At 41.1% G+C, this 17841-nt stretch overlaps 1 protein-coding gene across 12 annotated transcripts in view; it reads left to right on the plus strand.

Annotated features, from left to right (window-relative positions):
- Positions 1 to 17841, plus strand: part of Mtf2 (metal response element binding transcription factor 2) — a 57637-nt gene that overhangs the window by 977 nt on the left and 38819 nt on the right. For 7 of the 12 annotated variants that reach the window (XR_009381675.1, XR_009381677.1, XR_009381678.1 and 4 more), the window contains exons 1-4: positions 5201 to 6091; positions 15221 to 15237; positions 15318 to 15419; positions 15520 to 15601. Coding sequence is in view for 3 of the 12 variants with exons in the window: in XM_059274936.1 (XP_059130919.1) it covers positions 5938 to 6091; positions 15221 to 15237; positions 15318 to 15419; positions 15520 to 15601 (355 nt within the window). In the remaining 9 variants the exon portion in view is untranslated. Of the gene's footprint in view, positions 1 to 59; positions 136 to 2400; positions 2600 to 5200; positions 6092 to 15220; positions 15420 to 15519; positions 15602 to 17841 lie in introns of those variants that run through there. The other 5 variants (XR_009381681.1, XM_059274939.1, XM_059274938.1 and 2 more) reach the window with 4 other exon arrangements.

The following is a 17841-nucleotide window of genomic DNA, read 5'->3' on the forward strand; positions in this document are numbered from 1 at the left end:
TCATAGTGCCAGCCAGAACTCTTAACTGTGATTTACAATCTGATATCCTTGGTTGTTAGAATTTTTCTTTGGAAGAAATTAGAAGAACTGACGGATTTATTGAGTGATTCGATTGTTTGTGAACAATAGCAAAAGGTATATGGGATGCTATTGTATTTTTTAAGTAAAACATTTAACTTTGGTTGAAGATATTACCATGCAGTAATTCGAAAACCTAGACAAGCCTGTGAATAACCTAGAAAAGTACCTAATTGAGATCAAAGCAGAACTAGGAACTATGTAAATAGTGGTTGATTTGACTCCATTTGCTCTAGCAGTAACTTTCTCCTTCAAATAGATTCCATGTTACCTTCTCTGCAGACTGCTTTCATTTTTCTCTTGGGAATTTCTTTTTTGGGAAGTAAACTTAAAAGTAATTGTGGATAAAATAAGGTAAAATTACATTTTTTTTTTTCATGTGTGAGGGTGTTGGGTCCCCTGGAACAGGAGTTACAGACAGTTGTGAGCTGCCATGTGGGTGCTGGGAATTGAACCTGAGTCCTCTGGAAGAGCAGACAGTGCTCCTAACCGCTGAGCCCTGTAATCTTAAATTCTTTTTTTTTTTCTTCTTCCTTTTTTAATCTTAAATTCTTAAGTGATCTTTTAGGATGCTGGATAATGCTTTAAATGGAGCCTTTTTTTTTCTTTAGTTTTGAAGCAGGGTCTTATTATTATGCAGCTCTGGCTCTGGCTGTCCTGAACCACTGAGTGTTGAGATCAAAGGTGTGAGCTACCATACAGTGATATTCTTGATCTTGAGTTAACATCAGCAACTATCATTGAGTATCCAACTTAAAGTACTTTACTTACATGTATATTATGGAGAATTATTTTCCTTATTTGTTCAAAAAGTGTATATTGGGGACTTTCTGGGTTGAATGTAGTCTTAAGTGTTAAGACATGTTCAGTGCCCATGTAGAGTATGAAATTTGATTTTGAGCAGTGAGGAATGATAGGGCGCGTGCGTGCGCGCGCGCACACACACACACACACACACACACACACACACAATTGCCAAAACTAATGAACCTTGACCTTAGTCATGATGAAAGTACACATAGATTCATAATGGAGCATGGTGTCAAGATAGCTGAGGGCAAAACTATCAAGTGTCAGAAAAACAAATAACAAGACAGCCGAGACAAAAACATGCTCGTCAAATGAAATATACAAGTGTGACTGCATCCTGAATTTTGGGGGGAAAAGTATAGAGGACATTTAAAAATATTTTTATATGTGCTTGGGTGCAGTGTGTATGTGTGTGTGTGTGGGGGGGGGGAGGATATATGTGCCAGTGTGCATAGAGGCCAGAGCCATGACATCCCCTTGAGCTGGAGTCACAGGTGGTTGTGAGCCGCCTGACGTGGGTGCTGAGAACCAAACTCAGTTCTCCTCTAAGAGCAGTATGTGCTCTTAATAGCTGAGCCATCTCTCCAGCCCCCATAAAGGATATTTTTCACCTGTTATAGTGGTCTAAAATTTAATCTGTGGTAATGAATGCATTTCTCTCTCTCTCTCTCTCTCTCTCTCTCTCTCTCTCTCTCTCTTCTTTTCTTTTTCTTTTCTTTTTTATTTTATGTGCATTGGTGTTTTTGCCGTGGGTGTCAGGTCCCTTGGAACTGGAATTACAGACAGTTGTGAGCTGCCATGTGGGTTCTCTGGAAGAGCAGTCAGTGCTTTTAACTGCTAAACTGTCTCTCCACCCCACCCCAGCCCAGTCTGTCCTGTCTGTCTCTCTTTCTTAGACAGGATTTCTCCATGTAGCCTTGGCTGTCCTGGATCTCACTCTGTAGACCAGGCTGACCTCAAACTGTTTCTGCCTCCCATGTGTGCTGGGATTAAAGGTGTGTGCCACCACTTCCCTGCCTTTTTTCTTTTATGTGTATGGTTGTGTTTGCCTGCATGTATGTATGTGCATCACATGGGTGCAGTGCCCACAGAGGCCAGAAGAGGGTGACATATCCCTTTGCAACTGGAGTTACAGATGGTTATAAGTTGCCATGTTGATTCTGAGTATCAAAGGTGCTGGGAATGGCACCTGGGTCCTCTGGAAGAACAGCCACTGCTCTTAACTCTGAGCCATCTCTCCAGCCCATGAATATATTTCTTCACAGTTAGCAGGTAGGGGCAAGAGGATCAGAAAGTCAAGGCTATTCTCAGCCAGATAGGAGTTCAAAGCTAGCCTGGGACACATGAGACCCTGTTGCAAAAAAAGAAAAAAGTGAACTTTTTCTAAATAATTTGATTAAAAGTAGGCCTTATACTTAGACATATGGTGCTGGTTGATCTTCATTGTCAGTTTGATACAATTCAGAATCACCATGGAAATACACCTCTGGATGTGCCTATGATTGTTTTCAGAAAGGTTTAACTGAGGAGGGAAGACCTACCCTGACTATGTGAGGCACCACACCCATGGGCTGGGGTCCTGGGTAGACTCAATGGAGGAAGCAAGCTGAGCATGAACATTGATCTTCCTGACTGCAGATACAGTGTGATAGCTGCCTCCAGCTCCTTCTGCCATGCCTCCCCCTTCCATGATGGACTGTACTCTGAAACTGTGAGCCAAAATATATACTTTCTTATATTGCTTTTGTCATTTTTTTTTTTTTTACTCAGCAATGAGAAAAATACTGAATGCATATATTTTTAATAAAATTTCAAGCCATGAAGGATAAAGGAAGAAGGACTGGCACTCAATAGAGTCAAATTTTTTTTTGCATCATAATACTGGGTATAGTAGATGAGCAGCACCAAACTTCTTGGGGAAATTATTGACAACATAAATTCTATGTGTAGGAATTTGATGAGTCTTGTTATTTATTGCCCAGCCTGACCTGGCACTCCTGTTTTGAAGTTGTCTTCCTGCCTTTCCTAGCTAGGACTGCCACCCTACCAGTGAGTTGTGATGAGGACTGAGGTATTTTTAGGTATAGAAGAAGACCTTAGAAGTTTTATGCACATACATTTTATTGTATATCACTTCTGTGGCCAAAGAATATGTGATCTGGAAACTGTTATGATGTGAACTTCTAAGATGACAAGAATAAAGCCTAGCCATCCTAGCCAGATTAGTTCAGGAACACTATCTAGAAGCAAGGGTTACTCGTGGAAAGGGAAAATTTGAAATTGTCTTTGGCAATTTAAAATGAGATGGTAATAGGATATATTAGGAATTCTGGGCAAAGAGTTTGTTTTGTCCTATTCTGGTTTATTTTCATTTTATCTTACTTTATTTTTTCCTTAGATGTGATGCCTGTATTCTAAACAGAGCGAGAAAGGGTGTGGATTTCAGTGGATGGGGTTGTGGGGAGGATCTGGGACCAGTTGTGGTGATATATTGTGTATGCTAATAAAATTTGCCAGGAGATCAGAGAACAGAACAAGCCACTATATTAAACATAGAAGCCATGCAGTGGTGTCACACACCTTTAATCCTAGCACTGGGGAGGCAGAGATCCAGTCTGAATCTCTGTGAGTTCAAAGCCACCTTGGAATGAGATTGACTCAGTCTAGGAGAGAAATAGCCAGGCAGTGGAGGCACACACTTTAATCCCAGTACTTGGGAATCACATGCCATTAATCTCAGCACTAGGAAAGAAGTGATGCCTGGGTGGAGAGAAGTATATAAGGTGTTGAAGAGACAGGAACTGAAGCTTTTTCAGGCTGAGGAGTTCTGGAGGTGAGACGTGGCAGTGGTATATTCCTTTGTCTCTCTGATTTTAGGTAAATTTTATTAGGGCACACAGTATATTACCACAACCAGTTGGGGAAGGGAAACCATAATCAGATATTAAATATACTTTGCAGATGTGTGTTTTTTTTTTTAAAGATTTATTTATTTATTATGTATACAGAAGAAGGCACCAGATCTCATTACAGATGGTTGTGAGCCACCATGTGGTTGCTGGGAATTGAACTCAGGACCTCTGGAAGAGCAGTCGGTGCTCTTAACCTCTGAGCCATCTCTCCAGCCCGCAGATGTTGTTTTTAAGACAGTCTCATGTAGCCCAGGCTGGCCATGAACTCCTGACTCTTCTGTCTTTACTTCTTGAGTGCTGGGATTGCTGGTTGTGTGCCAGTTAATACTACTTAATTTTCAGTGACTAATATTTATGGAGTTAAAATATATTTCCTTTATTTGTTTAGATTATAATATAATTACATCATCCCCCCTTTCCTCCCTCCAAACCCTCCCATATACCTCTCCCTGCTCTCTTTCAAATTTGTGACTTATTTTTTTCAATAATTGTTACACACATACATATATATATATACATACACATATTTATTCCTAAATACATAAATATTCTTAGTCTGAATAATGTTATTGTATATGTTTTAAGGGACGATCATTGGGTATTGGATAACCAACTGGTGTGCTCTTCCCTGAGTAAGGCTATTTTTCCCACTCTTAGTGTTCATTAATTGCCTGTCTTTCTTTGTGTAGGGTTGAGGTCTCCTGGGCTTTCCCCTGCCCGTGCTGACATGTCTCTCCGGTTTGTTTTTTGTTTTTTTGAAACATGGTCTCACTTGGTAGTGAACTCGCTGTGCAGATCAGGGTGGCCTTGAACTCAATGAGATCTGCCTGCGTCTACCTCTTAAGAGCTACAACTAAAGGTGTGCATCACCCTGTTCAGCTCATGTTTAGGCAGTCATATTGGTGAGACTTTATGGGTGTGTCTTCTGACATTCTTTGCAGACACAATCTCACAGCAAATCCCCTGTTCCTCTGGCTCTTACAATCTTTCTGTCCTCATTTTCCTCGATGTTCCCTGAGCCGAAGTCACAGGGGTTGTGTTGTAGATGTGTCTGTTGGTACTGGACTCCACATCAGTTGCAAAGGGAAGTTTCCTGGGTGAGGGTTGAGGACTACACTTAACTGTGGGCATAAGAAAAAATATTTAGTATGTAGTTAGGGATTATGCTGGTTTAGACTTTACTAGCCCTGGGTAGTTGGCTAGATTTCCAGTACTAGGCAAGAGTTCCCTCTCTGTTATATGGATTCTAAGTACAATTAAGAGAGTTTTTGGTTACTGCCTAGTTATGCATGCACTACCACACCCTAAAACTCACTGTGCCATGCTGGCCATTGTTGTTTCATAGACGTCATAGCTTCATAGGACTGCTGCTTCCTTCCTTTGGCAGCTTGCATGGCACCTTTTGGTACCTAACAGGCCTGGGGAGGCTTTCAGGTTATTTCTAGCTCTGGTGTCTCTGGGCCTAGCGTCTGAAGTTCATGTTATCTTCAGCAGTAGGGACTTACTTTCTACCACTTGGGTGTGGGTAACCAAGGGCATTAGCAGTAGCCTGTAATGTTTTAGGGTTCTCTTGGACAATCCTGACCAACGAAACCCAAAACATTGGGTTTCTCGTGTGGTATTGGGGATTTTGTTAGATGTTTTTGGCTCTTGGAGGGAGTATTGTCAGCCCAGATGAAAATTTTTTCATTTAAACTATATGTTTATATGAAGAATTACGTATATTTATGGAATTTAAAGCTATTTATTGTGTATGTGTGGTTGCTACTGTTATGCCCAGGTCGCGGGGACCCCCAAAAGACCACTAGGGAGACCGAATCCCATATGTAAAAACAAAGAGCCTTTATTATCTTCAAGCTCCGGGGTTTGGTCTCTCTGTCTGTCTGAAGCAGTGGTGAGAGCAGAGAGCCCTGAGCTCAGGCGGGGCAGAGTTTTTAATCCTAGCAGTGGATGGGGTGAGGGGATTTCCAGGGTTCAGGACCTTGTTTTGGTTGACATTTGTCTAGGGGTATCTATAAAACAAAAATAGATGTGTGTTAGACTCAGGGACATCTGGCCACATTTTCTAATGTTTGGAATGTTTGGGATGTCAGGTACTTCCCCTTAGATGTAGGCCCTCCCTGGGTGGGGTCAGCTTATGACTTTTAATGGGTCTGGGTGTTGCCTCAGTAAGTTTGTGTCACAGAAGCTGTGTCTGGGCCTCAAAGCCTGTCATGGCAGCTGTGTGGTCCAGCTGTTTGGAGCCCTTGTACAGCTACAGCACACATGTGGAAGTCAGAGGACAACTTTAGGTCAGCAGGCTTGGTGGCAAATCTCTTTACCCGTCAGTCATTTCACTGGCTCTTAAAATTTCATTTGTTTAGATGGACTTATTTTTGTGTGTCTGAGTGTTATGCCTGCATGTATGTACTTGCTTGGTATACTCATGGAGGTCAGAACAAGATACTGGGTCCCCTGGATCTGGAGTTAGAGACAGTTGTTAGCTACCATGTAGTGATGGGAAACAGCATTGCAAGAGCAGTAAGTACTCTGAGCTGCTAAGTCGTTTCTAGTTCTGTGAGATGGGGTTTCTCTGTAGCTTTGGAGCTTTTCCTAGAACTCACAGAGATCCATCCACCTGTCTCTGCCTCCCTAGTGCTGAGTGAGATTAAAGGGTCTGCCACCACTGCCCTGTCTCCTCTATGGGGTTTTAATGGAAATTCTGACTTAAAAGAAAAAATACCGCCTGCTTTTGAAAACAAGACTGGGATAGGGAGAGGAACAATTGCTTTTCAGTTTATTCCTTTCTTTCGAGAAATATTTGTGGGGCTGGAGAGATTGCTCAACAGTTAAGATCCCTGGCTGCTTTTCCAGAAGAGGACCCTGGTTCTATTCCCAGTTCCCACATGGTAGTTCACAACCATCTGTAATTCCAGTTCCAGGGAAATCTAACACCTTATTCTGGTCTCCCTGGACACTACATTCAAGTCATACACAGATATACATGCAGGCAAAACACTGAAACACATAAAACAAAATTTAAAAAAGACTTACTTTTGATGCAGTGCCCAAAGAGGAGCTCCCCTGGAGCTGGAGTTACAGGTTGTTATGAGTCTCCTAATGTAGGTTCTGGGAACTGAACTCTGGTTCTCTGAAAAAGCAATGCATGTGTTTTCATTCTTTTCCTTTCTTCCTTCCTCTCCTCCCCTCCGCTCCCCCTTCCCCCAGAGAGGGTTTCTCTGTGTGGCTTTGGAGCCTGACCTGGAACTGAGGCTTCAAACTCACAGAGCCTCTGCCTCCCTAGTGCTGGGATTAAAGACGTGCCCAAGACGTACCCCACTACTGCCTGGCCAGTACATGTTCTTAACTGATAAACCATATCTCTAGCCCTCTTTTTTTTTCTTTTCAAGGCTGATCTTGAACTCACAGAGATCCTCCGGTGTCTTCTGGAGTGCTGGGATTAAACACATGAGCCATTTTGCCTGGCAATTTCTTGCTATTTAAAAAAAATTTTTTTGAGTCAGTTTCTCTGTGTATCCTTGAATTAGCTTTGTAGACCAGGATGGCCTCCAACTCAGAGATGCTCTTGAGTGCTGGGATTAAAGTTGTGTGCCATCGGGGTTGGGGATTTAGCTCAGTGGTAGAGCGCTTGCCTAGCAAGCGCAAGGCCCTGGGTTCGGTCCTCAGCTCTGGGAAAAAAAAAAAAAAAAAAAAAAGTTGTGTGCCATCACCGCCCAGCTAATTTAAAATTTTTTATGTATGATAATGTTAATTTTTTTTTTTTTGGTTTTGTTTTTTTCGAGACAGGGTTTCTCTGTGTAGCTTTGCGCCTTTCCTAGAACTCACTTGGTAGCCCAGGCTGGCCTCGAACTCACAGAGATCCGCCTGGCTCTGCTTCCCGAGTGCTGGGATTAAAGGTGTGCGCCACCACCGCCCGGCGATAATGTTAATTTTTTAAAACTAAGAAATAAAGCAGAAGTCGGGTAGTGGTGTCGCATGCCTTTAATCCCAGCACTTGGGAGGCATAGGCAGCCAAATCTCTGTGAGTTTGAGGCTAGCCTGATCTACAGAGTGAGTTCCATCCAGGTCAGGCTCCAAAGTTATTTATTTATTTATTTATTTTGGTTTTTAGAGTCAGGGTTTCTCTGTGTAGCTTTGCGCCTTTCCTGGGACTCACTTGGTAGTCCAGGCTGGCCTCGAACTCACTGAGATCTGCCTGGCTCTGCCTCCCGAGTGCTGGGATTAAAGGGGTGTGCGCCACCACCGCCTGGCTCAGGCTCCAAAGTTATACAGAGGCTAGCCTGCAGCCTGGTCTACAGAGTGAGTTCTAGCGCTACACAGAGAAACTCTGTCTTGAAACAAACAAAAGAAATAGAGCAGAGCTAGCTTTAAAAAAAAAATTTTTTTTAATATGTTTTGCCTGTGTATCTTTGTATCACACATGTGCCTGATGCCCATGAAGGGTTGATGCCGATCCTCTGAGGCTAGGGTTATATACAGTTATGACCTGTTGTGTGGTAATTGGGGATCTGGAAGAGCAGCTTAAGTGCTCTTAACTACTGAGCTGTCTCTCCAGTCTTAGAGCTAGTCTCAAATCTGCTTGCCTTATGCTTTCTGATCTTGGTAGAACTTTGGTTTCTTTGATGTTAGGTGTTCATATATTCCTCAGTTAAACAGAAAGCATCCAGGCTCAGATTTTATTTTACTTTATCTGCTTCAAAAGGTAAGAGAATTACTTCCTCATAGGTTTGGTGCAGGATCAACCTTAAGTAGATTGCTGCTTCCTTTGGTGCAGGATCAACCTTAAGTAGATTGCTGCTTCCTTTGGTGCAGGATCAACCTTAAGTAGATTGCTGCTTCCTTTGGTGCAGGATCAACCTTAAGTAGATTGCTGCTTCCTTTGCATCTGGGTCCTGTTTTGGCTCTATTGAGCTTTGTGAATTTGACCATATCTGAATGAAAGAGTCCACCAAAAGTGTCTTCCTCATTTGTTACGTTATATCCTTCACATCACAGGGAGTGGAAGAAATTCTGGGAAAGAATGTAGCAACCATAGCAGTTTTGTGCCCTTTAGAAGGGACTTAAGCCCTGTGTGGTGGCAAACTCCTGTAATCCCAACACTGAGCAAGCAGAGGCCAGTTTGAGCTACAGTGTGACATCCTGTTTCAAAACCTTAAAACTAGCCAGCGGTGGTGGGGTGATGGCGCAGGCCTTTAATCCCAGCACTTGGGAGGCAGAGCCAGGCAGATCTCTGTGACTTCGAGGCCAGCCTGGTCTACAAAGGAGTTCCAGAAAAGGTGCAAAGCTACACAGAGAAACCCTGTCTCAAAAAAAAAAAAAAAAAAAGAAAAGAAAAAAAAGAAAAATCAAGACCTTAAAACTGAAAACCAAATCAAATCAAAACCCCCAAAAAGATGAGACTCCTTGTTCCTGGGTTTGGGGTAAGGATAGACTAGGTGGGTTTTGATTTGTTTGCTTTGTTGTTTTGTCCCGTAGTTCTGTTCCCCCTACTATTGCAAGATCATTTTGCTTTATAGGTTGATGAATCAAGGAGAAATGCTTTATTGCAAGGTGGCAGTGTGAAGTAGGATTAGATTTTCCTTCCTTTTTTCCCTTAGCTGCCGAGTGGTTCACCATGGACTAGAGTAGTGGCAAGGGTACTGGAAACATGATTGTGGTGGAGTGGAGGTGTCATGGCTGATTGCTGTTCCCAGAGAAGAGGAGGGAAATTGGAGCAGCACAATAGAGGGATGAAAGTTCCTACTAGGGAGGTGAGTCCTGTGTTGGGGTGGTAGCGTTCAGCCCTTAGATTCAACTAGATTTTAATCTAGCCTAAATTAAACAGCCAGTTTTTGCTAGTAGTTTACTGACTGCTTATTGTTTATCTGTGCGTTTTGCTAAGTACTCAGGAGGATATGGTAAACAAGCTTGGACAGTTTTTCTACCCTTTAGAACATAGGCTGTATACAGGGTGGAGAGTAAAGACCCATTTTCTTTTCTTTTTTTTTTTTTTTTGGTTTTTCGAGACAGGGTTTCTCTGTGTAGCTTTGCGCCTTTCCTGGAACTCACTTGGTAGACCAGGTTGGCCTCGAACTCACAGAGATCCGCCTGGCTCTGCCTCCCGAGTGCTGGGATTAAAGGCGTGCGCCACCACCGCCCGGCCATTTTCTTTTTTATTGAAGAAAAAATAATTGAAATGACAGATTTCTTTGTTTTTTTTTTTTTTTTTTTTTTTTTTGAGAAATTATACTAGGTCCTTAAGTTGTATTTTTCACTTTCTGTTAATTCTTTGAGAACTTGATAAAATGTATTTTTTTTTTTTCTAGATAGGGTTTCTCTGTAACCCTGGCTATCTTGGAACTTGCTTTGTACTGAGTTTGAGGCTGACCTTGAACTCAGAGATCCACCTTAGTGTTAGGACTAAAGGCTGTACCACCACTGTCCAGCTGATAAAATATATTTGATCATCTTCATCCTCAACTCTCAGACTTCCTCACCCCTAGCAACTCTCCTCCTACCCCCACTGTTAAACTATCCCACTGAGTCCAGATGGTGCTGCCCCTGGGTGTGAGGGCCATATACTAAAACTTGATATTATAGCCTCAGAAAGTATTTTAAATGCAACCCCCTCCCCCACAGGGTTTCTATAGCTCTGGCTGTCCTGGAACTCAATATGTAGACCAAACTGCCTTAAACTCACAGAAATCTGCCTGCCTCCTGAGTGCTGGGATTAAAGGTGTGCACCACCACCACCTCCCAGTTACATTTTAAAATATATATTGTTGGTGTGTGTGCATATACCTGTGTACCATAGCTTTCATGTGGAGATCAGAGAACAACTTGCTGCAATTAATTTTTTCCAGTCTGTGGGTTCTGGGGATCAAACTCAGCAGCAGGTACCCTTACTTTCTGAGCCGTCTCACTGGTCCAAAGATTATTTAGATTATCTATCTAGGCTCTAACAATTAATTCAGATGATTTCCTAGTTAACTAGGGGAACAAAATGGGAAGATAGGTGGGGAAAATTATTTCTTTTTCTTTAATCTACATTATTTAAATTATTCAGCCAATTACCAAGTTGTTGAGTCAGGGCCTTATTTAATGTATGTGTAGTAAACCAAAAAGGGAAGACTTTTTTTTTTTAGCCCTTTGTTAACCATTTTCTCTATTGAGTGGCATTCTCTATCAAATTAGGTATCCCAGGGGCTGGAGCGGTGGCTCAGTGGTTAAAAGTGCATACTGTGTTTGTAGAGTTTGTTTCCCAACACCCATGTTGGGTGGCTGAACACTGCCTGTAACTCCAGTTACCGGAGTATCTTATACTGCTGACTTCGAAGGGCACCTGCACTTAATGTGCACACATACCTATACAGATAGACACACATACACGTAATTAAAAAGAAAGACAACAATTTAAAAAACTTGAAAAACAATTCTATTACATTTATCTATTCATTCATTTATTCATTTTTTTTTTTTTTGAGACAGGGTTTCTCTGTAGCCTTGGCTGTACTGGAACTTGCTTTGTACCCGAGGCTGGCTTGAATTCACAGAGATCCTTTTGCCTCTGCCTCCCAGGTGGCTGGAATTAAAGGTGTGCACTACCACTCTGGCTCTACACATAAATCTTTATTGTTGACCATGTTTTGGCAACCTTACTGGGTTCTTTCTTTTTTTTTAATCTTTATTTTTATTATTTGTTAATTGTGTGTATGTATGTAATATATGTACATATATATGTGGACATGTGTATATATGTGCATGTGGAGGTCAGAGGAAATTGGTAGGAGTTCTTTCCTTCCACCATATGGATCCTGAGGATTGAGCACAGGTCATCGCTTGGCAGTAGGCATCCATTCCTGCTGACCCATCTTGCTGTGTCCTCATTTTTAGTATTTATTGAGTATGGAGGTGCATAGCATCTTGCATGTGGAGGTCAGAGGACAACTTGTCAGATTATGGGAGTCAGTTCTTTTCTTTTACCATGTGGGTTTGGGGTGGGGAGCACTTCCCAGATGAGCCATCTTTTGTCGTTCTATCCCTAGCCCCACTTTCTGGGACAGGGTCTCACTAGCTGACCTGGAACATACTGTGTAGACTGGGCCTTGAACTCAGAAAGATCTGCCTGCCTTTGCTTCTTAAGTGTTGGGCTTCTTAATAGCTTTCTAGAGATTTTGCTGTGGACAGGAAGGAAAAAGTAAGGTCAAAGGGTAAGTGTAACCTATTCCTAGATTGGGTTCTTGTTACCAAACACAGCACATCAGCAGTTTCAGGAGCAGGGAAGAAACACTAGGAAATGAAAAATTACAAAGTTTGATGTTTAATCAAAGAATGTGTGCTGCATAAGAGAAGTAATACAGTGGAGAGTAAGACAGGTGCTTCGATCACCACCACAAAGGGAGAGGGTGTGTTGAAATCAATCGTAGCAGAGCATATGAAGGTATCTGGGAGTGTCTGCCACTTTGATTGTATAGTTTCCATTCCAGAATTAGGGGGCATTCTGCTGACTTATTTTTCATACTAATTATGCTATTCAAGTTTGGGTTAGTTAGATAAGGGATGTTTGCTTATTTATATAGGGTTAGACATAGCCCAGGCCGATCTTGCACTTCTCAAGCTTCCTGTGTAGTTGAGGATGACCTTGAACTTCTGATCTTCCTGCTTGCCCAGTACTGGGATTTTAGGTGTACCACTACACCTGCACCTGGTTTTCTTTTGTTTATTTTTTTTGTTTATTTTATTTTATTTTTTTTTTTGGTTTTTCGAGACAGGGTTTCTCTGTGTAGCTTTGCGCCTTTCCTGGAACTCACTTGGTAGCCCAGGCTGGCCTCGAACTCACAGAGATCCGCCTGGCTCTGCCTCCCGAGTGCTGGGATTAAAGGCGTGCGCCACCACCGCCCGGCTCTTTTGTTTATTTTTGTCTTACAGTGTTGGGGACATGCTAGGCCAGCACTCTACCAACTGAGCTACATCTCCAGCTCTCTTTTGTTGGTTTGAAGATTATCATTTCATTTTTCAGTGACTGTTTGCAGTTACTACACTTGTAGGTTTTGAGTTTGTTGAGTACATAGATTTAACATTTTTCAGCAATTTAGAGGGAAGGTATCAATTGTTAATTCTTTTTGGACAACTTTAAAATGTATTTCTTTCATACCAAAACTCTGTAACCATAAACATTTTTTTTTTTTTTTTTGGTTTTTTGAGACAGGGTTTCTCTGTGTAGCTTTGCGCCTTTCCTGGGACTCACTTGGTAGTCCAGGCTGGCCTTAAACTCACAGAGATCCGCCTGGCTCTGCCTCCCAAGTGCTGGGATTAAAGGCGTGCGCCACCACCGCCCGGCTGTAACCATAAACATTTAATCCTTCCTTCTACCTCCAGCTACCTCCATTCTGCTTCTTTCTTGTCTATGAATTTGACTGTTTTGTGTATCTCATATAACCAGAATTAAACAGTACTTGTCTGTTTTATCTGGATTGTTTTACTTAGTGTAATGTCTTCAAGATCCCATGCTGTAGCATGGGCATGATTCCCAGAATTTGTGTTATTTTTAGGCATTGAAAACAGGTTTCCTTTGTTCTTAGCTACTGAGATTTTTTCTCACTTTTACTTTCTTACTTTGTTTCCTTTTTTTTTTTCTGAACTTTTATGCTCTCTTATTGTCTGTATAGTTTTACATGTCCTTGTATGTTAGCCAGTGAAATATCTAAATCAGAACAATGAAACCAAACACTGCTTTGTCCTTTAAGAAAATTGATGTTGGGGCTGGAGACAGGACTCAGCAGTTAAAAGAGCACTGACTGCTCTTCCAGAGGACTCCTGTTGGAGTCCTATTACCTACAAAGTGGCTCACAACCATCTTGAAACTCCAGTCCTAGGAGCTTCAACATCCTCTTCTGGTCTCCTCTGTCACCAGCCACTGACATGGTGCACAGACATAAATTCAGACAAAATACCCACACATAAAAAATATATAAAAAATTTTTGAAAAATTGATGCTGTGCTAGGCTGTTCACAGAATTACTAAAATGTGGGGCTGGAGAGATGGCGCAGAGGTTAAGAGCACTGCTTGCTCTTCCAGAGGTCCTGAGTTCAATTCCCAGCAACCATATGGTGGCTCACAACCATCTGTAATGAGATCTGGTGCCCTCTTCTGGCCTGCAGTGATATGTGCACTGTATACATAATAAATAAATAAATTAAAAAAAAAGAATTACTAAAATGTAAGTTAAAATGATTTTATAGTATCATTTGGAACCATTCCTTAAAAAGTAAGATCTTATACTTTTCACTTGAGTATGATTTTGTGAAATCTAAAGTTTTCTATTTTAATTACATTCATTTTGTGTATGTGTGTGCCGTTACATGCATGTGTAAGTCAGGACATATTGCAGGAGTCTATTCATTTCCTTCCACATAAGTCCTAGGGATCAAATTCAGGTGGTCAGGCTTGGTGGCTAGTGCCTTATCTGCTGAGCTTGTCACTGGTTCAGTTGTCAATTTTTTTTTTTTAAAGATTGATTTATTATGTATACAGTGTTCTGCCTGCACATTTGCCTATAGACCAGAAGAGGGCACCAAATCTCATAGATGGTTGTGAGCCACCATGTGGTTGTTGGGAATTGAACTCAGGACCTCTGGAAGAGCAGCCAATGAATGCTCTTAACCTCTGAGCCATCTTTCTAACCCACCTCAGTTGTCAATTTTTAAAAAGAACTCTTTTGGTTTTTTGAGACAAGGTTACTCTTGTAGACCAGGCTGGCTTTGAACTCACAGAGATCTGCCTGTCTCTGCCTCCTAAGTGCTGGTATTAAAGGTGTGTGCCACCACTGCCTGATTAAAAGAGAAAAAAACAAACAAAAAACAAAAAAACCACAACTTTTAAGTGTGCATTTTTAGATTGATATATTCTTCCCTCTTCCAACAAGAAAATTTCTGTAGTGAGTCTCCATACTACTGCCTTCTCCATTAATGTGAACATGATCATCTACTCCAGAACTCATATATCTTACTTACATGTGGCCTAGCTAAGAAGTTGAAGCTTAAATCTTTAAAATTTTATTTAAAGGCAGGGTTCCAACTGTGTCGCTCAAGTGGGCCTGGAACGCCTAAGTAGCCTATGCTGGCCTGGCCTTTTCCCTGTGCTCAGCCTCCCAAATGCTGACATTACAGGCTTTTGCCACCATACCCAGTTGTTTTCAGCTGTTGTCTTAATGTGTTTTGGTGAAATGACTGCTGAATCCTTCACTTAGGGTAGGCAACAAGAAAATATTATGAATTATTTCTGTTTTGTTTTAAATCTATTTTGAAAGCATTTGTCATTTATTTGTTGTTTTTCTCACAAATTAAGGTTTTGTACCAAAAGTATTGCTTAACATATGAAATATATCATTGGTGTAAAACTCTTGTAAGTCTTACATTTGGTCTTTTTATTTCCTGAATAGAGACTCTACAGGAGCAGGTAACTCACTGGTCCACAAGCGGTCTCCTTTACGTCGAAACCAAAAGACGCCAGCATCCTTGAACAAGCTGTCTTTACAGGATGGACATAAAGCCAAAAAGCCAGCGTGTAAATTTGAAGAGGGTCAGGATGTCCTAGCTAGATGGTCAGATGGCTTGTTTTATCTTGGAACTATCAAAAAGGCAAGTTACCTTAATAGTCTTTGTAATAAACTTTGTAATAATTTAAAATTTAATCTTGTGCTTATAGTTTTAAGAGATTACTGAATTCTCTCTGTTGCAGATAAACATATTGAAACAGAGCTGCTTCATCATATTTGAGGACAGTTCCAAATCCTGGGTTCTCTGGAAGGACATCCAAACAGGCAGGTGCTACTGTTTCTCTTGAACACAATGTAGACTAAATTGAGCTTTCTTCAACATGGCATTTTCTGGTGCTAAATAAATTGAATATACTGTCTTTCTATGACTCAGTAGCATGTATGAGGAGAGGTTTAAAAATGTATTCAATATACAGAAATATTCCCTTTTCCTTGTTTTATAAACAAAGCTCTCTATAGTTTAATTGAATCTTTTTTTTTGGGGGGTGAGGGTGATGGACGGTTCGAGACAGGGTTTCTTTGTGTAGCTTTGGAACCTGTCCTAAAACTCTTCTCTGTAGAACAGACTGGTCTTGAACTCACAGAGATCTGTCTGCCTCTGCCTACTGAGTGCTGGGAGTAAAGGTGTGCGCCAGTACTGCCTGGCTTAGAAAGGTTTTAATACCTAGTATTAATTTTTTTCTGTGAAATAATATATTCTTGCATTGCTGTTGACAATGTAAATTTCTGTTTGGGCTATTTTTTCAGCAGTTGCATTGAATGAATAAAAACAAACTGTATATTCAGTAAACTTCTCTCTAGAAGTTTATTAATAAAATATAATTGAAAAATATTGAAAAAGAAGCTAGGTAGAGTGGCTGGAAAGATGCCTCAGGGGTTAAGAGCACTGACTACCCTTCCAGAGGACCCAGGTTCAATTCCCAGCATCTACATGGCAACTCAAAACTATCTGTAACTCCAAGATCCAGCACTTTATGCAGACATACATACAAGAAAACACCAATAAAATAATAAATGAAAAATATTTTTTTAAAAAGAAGCTAGGTAGAAATGTTTACTATAGGGCGGTGGTGGTGCATGCCTTTAACCCCAGCACTTGGGAGGCAGAGGCAGGTGGATCTCTGTGAGTTCAAGGCCAGCCTGGACTACAGAGTGAGTCCCAGGAAAGGCGCAAAGCTACACAGAGAAACCCTGTCTCAAAAAACCAAAAATAATAATAATAATAAAAATAAAAAATAAATAAAAATAAGTAACATTTTGCCGGGTGGTGGTGGTGCTCGCCTTTAATCCCAGCATTCGGGAGGCAGAGGCAGGTGGATCTCTGTGAGTTCAAGGCCAGCCTGGACTACATACAGAGCGAGATCCAGGAAAGGCACAAAGCTACACAGAGAAACCCTGTCATAAAAAAGCAAAAAAAAAAAAACAAAAAAAAAACCCAAAAAAAGAAATGTTTACTATAGCTTTATTCTTGTATTTTTTTAATTAAAAAATTGAATTTAGAAATAGAAAATAAAAATAAAGTGTGGGGCTAGAGAAATGGCTCAGAGGTTAAGCGCATGCATGCATACATGCAGGCAGAACACTGTATACATAATAAAAATAAAATAAATCTTTAAAAATAAAATAAAGTGTACAACATGTGTATGAGTGTAGATGACTGAAGAGGCCTGATGTATCAGATATGCTAGAGATGGAACTACAGGGGTTTATGAGCCCATAGGTGCTGAGAACTGGTCTCTGGTCTCCTAGAAGAGCAACACCTGCTTTTAGCCACTGAGCCATCTCTCTAGCCTTATTGTAGCTGTTTTATTTTATTTTGTTTTGGTTTTTTGAGACAGGGTTTCTCTGTGTAGCTCTGGACTAGACTGGTTTGGAACTCAGAGACTCACCTGTCCCTGCCTTCCAAGTGGGATTAAGGGTGTGCTCCACCACTGCCTAGCACCTTTTTTTTTTTTTTTTGAGACAGTCTCTCTGTGTACTTTTGGCTGGCATGAAACTTGCTATGTTGAACAGGTAGGTTTTGAACTCAACAAAAAGTTGAGTTAGCTCTGCTGGGATTAAAGCTATTTGCCACCATGCCCACTTTTATAGCTTTATTTGAAGTAAATATTTGATAGATATTTTTTTTTTTTTTTTTTTTTTTTCTTTTTTGGTTTTTCGAGACAGGGTTTCTCTGTGTAGCTTTGTGCCTTTCCTGGAACTCACTTGGTAGCCCAGGCTGGCCTCGAACTCACAGAGATCCGCCTGGCTCTGCCTCCCAAGTGCTGGGATTAAAGGCGTGCGCCACCAACGCCCGGCCTTGATAGATATTTTTAAGATTAACTATTTATTCATGTGTGTGTGTAGGGGGTTATTTATGGAGGTCAGAAGAATGTGTTGGATATTGTACTCTTACAACTTTCTACCTATTCATTTGAGGCAGGGTCTCTCCCTGAACCTGAGGCTAGTGTCTCATTGATGCTGAAAGCCAGCAAACCCCAGTGATTATTTTATCTCTGCACATA

The sequence above is a fragment of the Peromyscus eremicus genome, chromosome 10, assembly GCF_949786415.1.
Source record: "Peromyscus eremicus chromosome 10, PerEre_H2_v1, whole genome shotgun sequence".
NCBI lineage: Eukaryota > Metazoa > Chordata > Mammalia > Rodentia > Cricetidae > Peromyscus > Peromyscus eremicus.